This window comes from Chrysochloris asiatica, unplaced genomic scaffold (genome assembly GCF_000296735.1).
Source record: "Chrysochloris asiatica unplaced genomic scaffold, ChrAsi1.0 scaffold00044, whole genome shotgun sequence".
Taxonomy (NCBI): Eukaryota; Metazoa; Chordata; class Mammalia; order Afrosoricida; family Chrysochloridae; genus Chrysochloris; species Chrysochloris asiatica.
The window spans coordinates 16,092,661-16,104,686 of NW_006408562.1; the positions used below are offsets into that span (position 1 = coordinate 16,092,661).

Genomic DNA, 12,026 nt, shown 5'->3' on the forward strand with positions numbered 1-12,026 from the left:
TTGATTTTGCAGGGCAGGAGCAGAGGTCCCTGGGACCATCAAATGAGAAGAGCGGGGTGTGGGACCCTACCCAAAGAAGAGGTGACGCCAGAGATGGAGGCAGAAACAATGATGTGGAGAGATGGAGCGGCTGGGGACTCTGGACTCAAGGAGGGAGAGAGGCTGTGTGCTGATGGCCAGGGGGCAGACTTGCGGGGTATATCCTTTGGTTGTCTGAAGATGCATTGAGGGGACTGTAATCATTGCAATGAAATGAAATACAACAGGATTAATGTAAAGCTGGTGTTCTCCCATGTAAACTATCACACAATTCACAATAAAAACGTTTAAAAATTTTTGAGTTTCTCGATGAACTTTCAGAAGTCCCCTTGCATATAAATGTCAATTTCTATAGAATTTAGCGTTTTCACAGATCTTGTCTGTGTTCTGAGTATTAGGCTATGGACAAACAGAAGTGATGATCTCATTTAAACATCAAAGGAAGGGCTCCAAATCTATTAATGGCTGCTACATTTCCTAATTACATAATGCTATATGGTCAACTCAGAAGGGAAAGTGTTTTAAAAGCTCACAAACTGAGGACTTCTCAAAACTTAAGGTTAAGATAAAGTTGAGAAACAGTAACAAAAACAAAAATCATGAACCTTGATAAATCCTCACAAAAACTCTAACTCTAAGCTATGCAACCACCAGCTAACTACCTTTTTAGGATCCTTAAACTAATTTCTGTATTTTTTAAGTCATCTCAGTGTATTTCCCACAAACCCTGAAGATGTCAGGACCTGACTTTACAGATGAAAACATTGAGGCCCAAGAAGATCAGGCAACTATCCCAAGAAAACACAATACTGAGATAAAGTGAAAAGGAGAGTATTAAAAAATCAACAGGTGGCGGGGGGACTATAAAGGCAAGAAGTGACTGGCTTACAAGCTTTCAAGAGGGACCCTAGGTCCAGAGGGCCTGAAGGAAGGTAGAATATCCAGTGAGTAGTATCCAATCTGTCTACGCAGGGCTGATGAAATGAAATGCAGATAGGTCTCTTGTGATACAATAGTGAACAATTGTTATCAGGACTCATTGTGAGGGTTGGAAATGCAAAGGTAGACATTTTATAGCAAGAAGGGGAGTGATTAACTTTCCAATCCAGGAGCGGAGGTCCCTAGGCCCATCCACAGAGTAAAGTGGAGAGCGGGACCCTAGCCAGAGAAGCAGCTGACACCAGAGATAGTGGAGTGATGGAGCAGCTGGGAACTTTAGATCCAGAGAGGGAGGAGAACCATGTGCTGAAGACCGGGAGGGGGTGGGGTGGGGGTGGCAGGCTTGCAGTGTATACCCTTTGGTTGGTTGATGATGCATGGAGGGGATTGTAACCATGGCAATGAGACAATATATGATATAATGAATGTAAAACTAATGTTCTCTCATGTAAACTACCATACAATTCACAATAAAACATTTAACAAAAGAAAATGGGAAGTTCAAAAAAAATAAAAGATCTTACTCTATGAGACATAAAATACATATTTATGATGTTCTCCCATGTAAACTATCACTCAATTCACAATAAAAACTTAAAATATATATATATTTAATATGGAAAAATAAAGTAAAGAAGGAAAAAAAAAAAAAACCAGCCTAACTCAGCCTAAACTCAGTCTTCTTTCCACAATCTGTTCTACTGATTCAATTTTCACTGTGTTCCTTTAAGTGGGTAAAATCAGGTATGGTTTCAAAGAATGAGAAAAAGATGTTTAAACATAAATAATGTTAGGAACCCAGGGTATGTGAGGAAAAGTTGTTTTTAAACAACTCAAAACATGTGTCCCCACTGCTGACATTTTAAGAAACCACACCAGCAATTCGGTAAGCATATATATGCATGAAAATGGCCATTTCAAAAGACTTTACATAAATATATGTACAGTACGAATTAACGCAGACTTTTACCCCAGTTGCCTGTAGATGTTGCCTGAATTCATCCATTGTTGTGTTTGAGATGCTCATATCCCTAAACATTCCTTCCAGTTTTGATGTGAACTGACATCCACATTCAGTCTGTGAAAGAAAATTATGAACACAAATAAATGAGGGACTTCCTAAGAAAACAGTAGAATGAAACTGTTTTATGTTAACTTCCAATCGTGATCACCTCCTTTCTTAATCGTTCCAGCAGTTAATCTACGTCTGTAGCTGTCAAACGCCACAGGCTCTTTAAGACTCAAACCCAAGTATTTCATTTCAAAATGAGATTTTCCAAGAAATTCCAATACAACTCCTTATCAAAGGTTGGGTCCATTCCCTGTATTTTTAACAATCACCTCAGGTGATTTAGGTAAGTCAATGAACTACACTTTCTGAAACATGGTAATATTGTCTTTATTGCTTCTCTCATAATCCCTTACGCCCAGACATTCTTGAACATATTCTGCCACATCAAGAGGTATTTCAGCAAACTCTATGATCCAGAACGAACAAATGTATGTATAACACATCCTGCTAAAAATACCATCTATCTCCGTTTACTTCCAGGAATATTTAAAATCAGATCATTTACAGTCCAATGTTGTTGGTGCTCAATCATATGATGAACATTAGTGGGGTATGTACATATCTTACCTTTAACTTAGATATCATATTTTTTTCAGAATCATCAGAAACACTTTTATTTGTGAGAAGTCTTCTCGCCAGGTGTTGTTTATAATAACGTTCAAATACATCTTTTTCTTGCATAAACCTAAAAAGGACCATTGCCTTATCCAATATTGTTTCTACTTCTTGTTCTGTTAGCTGCAGAATTAATTAAAAGACAATTTACAATTACTAAATCTTAGTTTTATAAGAATAGCACTACAGTTTAAAAATAAAACTGCTTGAAATCACACAAATAAATATCTGGAGTACATATGTTAGAGAGGGACATGGTTTGTGAGAGACCGCCTGCCTTTACAAAGCCCAACTCCTTCCTCCTCATCTAATGACTGGAATCCTAGGGATACGGGAGTGGCCTGGAGTTCTAGTCCTGAGGAGGTCACTGCTGACACTGAGCTATGTGCTAGAGAGGGCTGTATAAAGATATGACTGAAACAGATGAAATCAAATTTCAATGACAAAAAAGATATTTTTATAAAGCCGTTGTATATATAACATGTAAGCAGAAACATACAAAGCCAAAAGAATGGCATTTTAATTTATGGTCATTCAAAACTTAAATTTTTTTGTTATAAATCAAATGGCAAAAAGGTCATTTACTCTTATCTTTAAAATGAAGGCGAGATGATACCAAAGGAGGATGTATTAAGCTTTTCCTAAATAAAGTATGGAACATTAAATGATGGTGGAATTTAGGAGTCTTTTCTACTCTTGTTGTTGTTGTGAAGTGCCGTCGAGTCGGTTCCGACCCATAGCGACCCTGTACAGGGTTTCCGAGGGTGTAAATCTTTACGGGAGTAGAAAGCCTCATCTTTCTCCCGCGGAGCGGCTGGTAGTTTCGAACCGCTGACCTTATTATTCGCAGCCCGATTCGTAACCACTACGCTACCAGAGCTCCTTTTTTCTACTCTATACCCAGCAATTATCTGTCAGTTTGTCATAATGTTGCGACTTGTGTGTTGCTGTGATTCTGGAAGTACTGTTGGCAGTATCTGAAATACAAGCCGGGTCACCTTTGGTGCACAAGTTTCAATGGAGATTCTAGACTAAGACAGACTAAAAAAAGGACAAGCACACTATTTCCAAAGGTTTAGTCACAGAAAACATCCGGAATAACAATAGAACACTGTCAGATATACTACTAGAAAACAAAAACATTCTGAACAGCAAAATATTGTCAGACATAGTGCCAGCAAGTTCAGCCCCTCAGGTTGGAAGGCACTTGAAAAATGACCCGGGAAGCAGTGCCTACTCAAAGTAGAATTGACTACAATGATTCAACCCAAACAAAGCTCTTGGGATCTTCATTTGACGACAGAGCACTACTCAACAGAAGGAGAAACAGCTGGAAATACTCATTAATAGTTAGAACATGGAATGTATACAGTTTGAATTGAAGAAAACTGGGAATTGTCAGAAGTGAAATGTAATGCATAAAGATCGATACCCTAACCATTAGTGAGCTGAAATAGACCGTCACTGGTCATTCTGAAGCACACAATCATATGGTTTCCTATAACTGGAATGAAAATTCAACAGGAATGGTGTTGTACTCATCACTAAAAAGAACAATTCAGGATGTATCTTAAGTACAATGCTGTCTACGACAAGATAATTTCCATACACCTACAGAGAAGACCTGGTGCGGCACTGTAGGATGAGCACTGGACTGCAAACCTAAAGTCGGCAGTTCAAACCCACCAGCTGCTCCTTGGAAACTCTACACAGGGTCGTTATGAGTCAGAACTGCATCAACAACAAATAGAAGAAAAATTAAAAAAAAAAAACAACAGAGAAGACGAGTTAATAACACAATTGTTCTAATTTATACACCAACCACTAAAACCAGTGATGATGAAATTGTGAAATTGAAGAATCTGAGTCTGAAGAATTTCTGAAATTGATCAAAAACACAATTAACATGCAGTGATGATTACTAGTGATTGGAATGGGATTGTGGGATTGACTGGAAAAAAGAGTAAGGGTCAGTAGTTGGAAAACACAGCCTTGGTGAAAGAAATTATGCTGGAGACAGAATGATAAAATAGCAAGTTATTCATTGCAAATACCTTTATAAAATAGCATAAAAAGTAACTATATACATACCTAAACCTCACCAGAGAGAATACACAGGAATAAAATGGATTACATTTGTAGAAAGAGACAGTGGAAGAGCTAAATAACATCAGCCAAAAAAATGCAGGGACAGACTGGAACACACCATAAACTGCCTATATGCAAGTTCAGAATGAAGCTGAAAAAAATTAAACCAAGTTCATGAGAGCCAAAATATGACCTTGAGTATAAACCACCTGAATTATATAGAGCTAGAGCAGCTAAAGATGATGGAAGAAATGAGGACGTAAAAAAGCTGATTAGAAAACTTCAGAGGACAGTACAAGACATAGTATAAAATGAAATGTACAAAGAGTTAGAAAGCCAAAAGTGAGGCAAACACTCAACATATCTCAAGCTGAAATAACAGAAGAAGAAGAAACTCAAGCACTGGGATGTATTACTGATGAATTCTATGGGCAAAATATTGAATAATGCAAAATGCATCAAAAGATGGAAGGAAAATACAGAGCTATTGTAGCCCCACCCCAAAAGTCGACGGTCAGCCACTTCAAGATGATGATCGAGAACTGAAGGTATTTAAGGAAGAAGCCGCAGCAGCACTGAAGGCACTGGAATAAACCAGGCTCCAGTAACTGACTGAATACAGATTGAAATCTTTCAATAAATGGATGCAGTACTGGACGTGCTCATGGAGAAGACAGTTAGTTACCTGATCAACTAACTGGAAAAGAACTGTATTTGTGCCCATTCCAAAATGGAAATCAAAACTCATCCAACAGTATTATTAGTATCACATGCAAGTAAAATTTTACTTAAAATACTACAAAAACAATTGCAACAACATACATCAACAGGAAACTGACAGAAACTCAAGCTGCTTTCAGAAGAGGATATGGAACTAGGGACATCATTGTTGGTATCAGATGGATCTTGGTTGAAAGCAGCGATCATCAGAACAATGTTTAATTGTGCTTTAACGACATTATATGCAAAGGTTTTCGACCATACAGAGCATGACAAACTATGGACAGCACAGCGAATAATGAGAATTTCAGAACAATTCCCAGGCTCATGAGGAACCTGGACATAGAACAAGAGCCAGCTGTTTGAACAGAACAAGGGGATACTGAGATACTGAATAGTTTATAATCAGGAAAGGTGTGTGCTAGGGTTGTATCCTTTCACCATATTTATTCAATTTGTTTGCTGAACAAATAATTCAAGAACCTGGATTATGAAGAACAAGGCCATCAGAAATGAAGGAAGAATTATTAGCAACCTGTGATATGCAGATGATACCTTGGCTTAATGAGAGCAAAGAGGTCATAAAATATTTACTGGTGAAGATCACAGACCACAGCCTTCAGTATCAATTGCATCTCAGCATAAAGAAAACAAAGATTCTCAAACATGAAATAATAAATATCATAAAGATAAATGGAGAAAAGACTGAAGTGGCCAAATTTCATTTTGCTTGGATCCATGATCAATATTCATGGAAGCAGCAGTCAAGAAACCATAAAAAGTGTTGCGTTAAGCAAATCTGCTGCACAAGACCTCTTTAAAGTGTTCAAGATCAAAGATCAGTTTCATCAATTTGGAATAAGATGCCTCTGACCCAAGACATGGTATTTTCAATTGCCTCATATGCATGTGAAAGTTGGACAAAGAATAGGGAAGACCATAGAAGAATTGATACATTTTAATTATGGTGTTAGGTAAGACTATTCAAAGTCCCACAGACTGCTAAAAGAACAAACAAATCTGTGTTGGAAGAAGTACAGTCAGAATGTTCCTTAAAAGCACAATGACAAGACTTTGTCTCATACTGTGGGCATGTTACAAGTGACCAGTCCCTGGAAAAGGAAATTATTTATGCTTGGAAAAGTGGAGGGTCAGCAAAAAACAGGAAGATCCACCTCCTCCCACCAAGGAGATGGGTTGACAGCGTGGCAGCAGCAATGGTCTCAAACATAACAATCGTGAGGATGGTGCAGGACTGGGCTATGTTTCAATTGTTATACAAAGAGTCAGAAATTCCTTGACAACTCATAACGACAACTCTATATATCCACAATGATCTTTCTCCTCTTTTTTATTACTCTGCTGTGTGTAAAGCCTGTACCCATTTGTTATATTCCCATCTCACAGATTTCAGAATGAAATGAAAAAAACCAACTCATGTATGCTCATAGTATGTTCAACTTGGCTTTCATTGCTGCAATGACCTTCCAGGATCCCAGGTGTGCCATAAAAGTTTGAAACTGAGTTCTACTACATGCTTTCAAAATTATTTTGTGATAGCTACACTCTAGTCTGTATCTTAATTTGCTTGTCATCCAAGAATTTTGATCCATAAAATTCACAGAACAGGATGAGGGCACACAAATTTCTATGCAAGTGGACAGCTGTTTTCAAGATTCTTGTTATCTATGCTGTGTAATTTTTAGCTAATGTTGAGTCAGATCCTGACTCATGATGATTCCATGCAAAACAGGACAAAATGCTTCTCCATCCTGTTAAAGGATGGTTGTAATCCACAGGGTTTTCACCAGCACATTTTCAGTAATAGATCGCCAACCCCTTTCTTCCTAGTCTTAGTCTAGAAAACTTTGTCCAGCATCAAAGCAACACAGAAATCTCGACTGAAAAAAAATGCCTTCCGCACATGAGGTGCACAGGCCAGAAATCAAATCTGGAACACCCTTGTAGAAGGGAGCACTAACTTATCAACATCATTATATACCAGAAGGTGCCTATTAAGGCAACTTACCTTCCAAAGTATGTACAGGAAAAATCAGTAATTAATTCTTTTTCAGCAGTATCAGGTAAGCAGTTTCAGGTCTAGAGATCCTTAAGATTCAAAGTAGTTGTTATGATTTGTAAAAACCTGTAAGGGAGTTTTGTTTTTCCTTAAATGGTCACAGACCCCAAGGAGTTGAGATAGTCTTGACTAACACACAGGAGATGTCTGAATATGAGGCACATTTTTGTTTTCTGCTGCATCGAGTCAGTACCGACTAGTAGTGACCCTATGCACAACAGAAACACTGTCTGATCCTGAGCCAACCTCACAATCCTTGCTATGCCTGAGCCCAATACTGTGGTCACTGTGCCAATCCATCTCACTTTGGGGGGGGGGCTTCCTTTTTTTCTCTGACCCTCCACTTTACCAAGCATGATATGCTTCTCCAGGGACTGGTCCCTCCTGGTAACATGTCCAAAGTATGAGAGACAATCTGGACATCCTGGCTTCCAGGAGCATTCAGGCTATACTTCTTCCAACTTAGATTTGTTTATCCTTTTGACAATCGATAGTACTTTTAATATTATCCTCCAACACCGTAACTCAAACGCATCAATTCTCCTATTTGTTGTTGTTAAGTGCCATCGAGTCGATTCTGACCCATAGCGACCCTGTATAGGGTTTCCAAACTGTCCAACTTTCACATGCATATGTGGCCGCTGATAATAACCATGGCTTGGGATAGGTGCACTTCAGTCCTCAAATTAACATCTTTGCTCTTGAGCAACTTAAAAAGGTCTTGTGTAGCAGATACATCTAAAGTAGTATGTTGTTTGATTTCTTAACTACTGTTTTTATGATGGCTGATGGTTGATTTAGACAATCAGGTAGCTATCTTCCTAATTTCCTGGCATACATGGTTGAGTGCATCACTTTGCAAAATACTTTAATTTTTATTACATTAATCCCAGAGCCTTGTTCTCCGCCAATGCCATCAATACACCATCAACTTTCTTCTTCAGTATCATCAGCTCTTGGTTGACCATCGACCATTTCTTTTTGATACTGTGGACTGTATCCCTTCCATCTTCTTTTGGTGCTTTCTGCATCATTCAATATTTTGCCCACAGAATCCTTCAACATTACAAGTCAAGGTCTGAACTTACTTCTTCAAATCCCTCAGTTTGAGGAATGCTAAGCATGTCCTTCCCTTTGTTTTTCAAACGCCAGGTCTTTACGCTTTTCGTTATAATATTTGATTTCGTCTTCTCGAGCTGCCATTTGAAATTTTCTATTCAACTGTTTTAACCTCCTTGTTTCTTCCATTTGCTTTACAATCTCTACACTGAAGAACAAATTTCAGAGTCTCTTCAGACAGCCATTATGGTCTTTTCCTTCTTTCTTGTAGTCTTAATTACCTTATGCTTTCTTCCTGTATGATGCACTTGATGTCATCCCACAACTCTTTCGGTCTTCAGTCATTAGTGTCTAATTCATCAAATGTATTCTTGAGATGATCTCTAAATTTAGAAAGGATATCTTTAAGTCAATTATTTTGGCTCTTGTGCACTAGTTTTAATTTTCTTCAACTTCAGCCTTAACTTGCATTTGAACATTTGGTGGTCTGTTCCACAGTCTGAAATTCAATTCCTGTGTATTCCATCTGGTAAAGCCCATGCGTATAATCGTATTTTATGTTATTTTAAAAAGGTTTTTACAATAAACAAGTCATTGGTCTTACAAAATTTTATCATTTGACCTCCAACACTGTTTCTATTACCAAGGCAATATTTTCCAACGAATGATGCTTCCTCTTTGTTTACAATCTTTGCATTCCAAATGCCAGTAATTATCAATAAATCTTGATTGCATGTTTCATCAATTTCAGAATGAAGAAGTTGGTGTAGTCATTAGTGCCGTTGATCAGTTCTGACTCACAGCGCACCTGTACAGGGTTTTCTGAAGAGCATCTGATGGGTTTGAACTGCTGACCTTGTGGTTCCCTGTTCAGTGGTGATCCTACAGCAGCACACCAGGAATTGGTAGAAGTCTTCAATTTCATCATCACTGGCTTCAGTGGTTCTTAAGAAAATTTGAATTTTATTTAACTGGTCTTCCTTGTAGGGATATTATCCTATTACAGACAGCACTGTACTTCAATATATATCTTGAAGTGTTCTTTTTGATGATGACTATGCTGCCATTCCGCAATTTATCACTCTCAGCATAGTAAACCATGTGACTGTGAAATCCAAAATGGTCAAAACCAGGCCATTTTAGCTCATTCCTACAATACTGATGTTTAAGTGTTCCATTTTTGACAATTTCCAATTTTCCTAGATTCACACATCATATATTACATGTTCCAATGGATGTTTACAAGCTGTTTCTCTTCATTTTGTGTTACAACTCAGCAAATGAAGGATGGACCCGAAGGCTTTACTACATTGTGTCATCATGGTAAACTCTACTGTGAGGAGGCAGCTCTTTTTCAGTTGTATTTTGAGTGTCTACCAACCTGAGGAGCTTATCTTGTGGCACTGTATCTGACAATATTCTGATGTTCCTCATCATGTTTCAACAATCAATATTCTGGAGCGATCTGATAGTGTTCCACTGTGATTCATAAAGTTTTCAATGACTAAAATTTAGAATTAGTCCGTCTTGCGTCCTTCTTAGTTTGTCTTAGTCTGGAAGCTCGCTGAAACCTCTCCACCATGGGTGAACCCTCCTGCTATTTAAGTACAGGTGACAGAGCGTCCAGAATCACCACAACACAAAAGCCACCACAGTACAACAAACTGACAGATGACTAATGAATGAGGTGCATTGGCCAGGGATAAAACACAGGCCTCAATCATAGAATGTGAACATTCTCTTACCCTTGCCTTTGTCATAGCTGTAGCATATCTCAAAGTCATAAAGAAGACTACTTAACAAGCATGGATGCAGTTGTTTTTGGTGTCAGTTATATATTAAGTAAAATATATATGTAGTTTTGATGATTTCAAATACCTTAACCAATCCTTTTCATAGATCAGAGCATAGAATTAAGCAAAGCAAAGCTATTGTTGCTAAGGTCATCAAGCAGGTTGCTCCTCAAAGCAATTTTTCTTTTATATCAATAAAACTTGCTACTTTGTATATTTTCTTTACATTATCTACAAGTAAAACTTAGTAAGTTTTCAAATGCATTCATACTTACCCCTTTAACACCTTTTTTCAGCTTATCATCAATAAATAATGAGAGGTATTCTGGGGACCTGGAGTTGAGGTTGAGAAAATATTCAAAGTCACCTGCAATTGTTTGTTTAAAAAGCCGGTCATTATTGAACGATTCCTGGAGGAAGCGATCAAATCTACTCTTCAGATCCAACAAGCCCTTACAAATAAAAACAAAGAAATTTAAGACAGGTTATAAAAATATTTCCATAAGAATTACAATTGTGATCCTGTGTGTTTATCTTAACTTCTTTGGTAAATAACTGTATATTCACAGCATTAGAAACTGAGTATTATTTTCAAAGCTGTATCTAATCCCTGCTAAAAATGTTAGTGATACGTATTCTATTTTCCACTTATGTATTATACTGACAATGACTCAGTCTTCTTACTGCCTCTTCCAACCCTCCTGTCACCCTCTCTTGAACAAATATGTGATGTAAACAGAACACTAGCTTTACAAATGTAGATGTAAGAGCTAAATATTCTTCGTAAAACATAAAAACTCGGCACATAGTATTGCTGAGCGCAAAAAAAATTCGAAACAAAACATTGTTTTTTAACACATTAAGACACATACAAAATGTTGTTGTTAAGTGCCGTCAAGTCGGTTCCAACCCATAGCGACCCTCTAGGGGGTTTCCAAGGAGTGACTAGTAAGCTTGAACCAACAACCTTGCAGTTCAAACCAACATAAACAAAATAGTTGGCTTTAATTCTTGAGATTATTTAAACAACATTATCAGACATATTATAAATGAAAACAAGCAGTTGGGGGGGTTGAGCCCCTGCTATAAATAGGCATACCTTTCAAAAATCTAACATATTTAGGATCATAACATATTCATTTGCCAATGAGACAATGAAGTGAAAAGTACATACTCAACAGGCTAATAATGCCAAGTGGTCTTTTTAAACTTGTCAAAATTACTGTATCATAAAAGTAAAGATAACATTCTATTATGTTTACTTACCTGGATATAGTCAACAGGATTCTTTCCTTCTCCTTCCTCAGAAACAAGGGCTTTACCTTGCTCCCTCAAATAGCAACTCATACACTCACACATTGTTTTCAAACCATTTGGCACACGACTAAATAACTTGTACATGCAAGCGAGGTCTGCAAACGAGAAAGAAAACAATGGCTACATTAATGATGAAGAAAAAATGTGAATTTGTGTTCAAACTAATTTGGGATACATAAAGAAACTTATCTCTACCACCACCAGTTATATGACCACATAAAACACTATTTTAAAATATCCAAAGGAGGAGGGTAGGGCTTGATGGTGGATAGGGTAGACGTGCAGTGAGGTCTGCCATCAGCAA

At 37.6% G+C, this 12,026-nt stretch overlaps 1 protein-coding gene across 2 annotated transcripts in view; it reads right to left on the reverse strand.

Annotated features, from left to right (window-relative positions):
- CUL3 (cullin 3) overlaps nt 1-12,026 on the reverse strand; it is a 165,240-nt gene that overhangs the window by 33,808 nt on the left and 119,406 nt on the right. For both annotated transcript variants that reach the window (XM_006861896.1, XM_006861897.1), the window contains 4 exons: nt 11,672-11,817; nt 10,681-10,857; nt 2,618-2,788; nt 1,949-2,056 (listed from right to left, as the gene is read on the reverse strand). In XM_006861896.1, the coding sequence (XP_006861958.1) occupies nt 1,949-2,056; nt 2,618-2,788; nt 10,681-10,857; nt 11,672-11,817 (602 nt within the window). The remainder of the gene's footprint in view (nt 1-1,948; nt 2,057-2,617; nt 2,789-10,680; nt 10,858-11,671; nt 11,818-12,026) is intronic.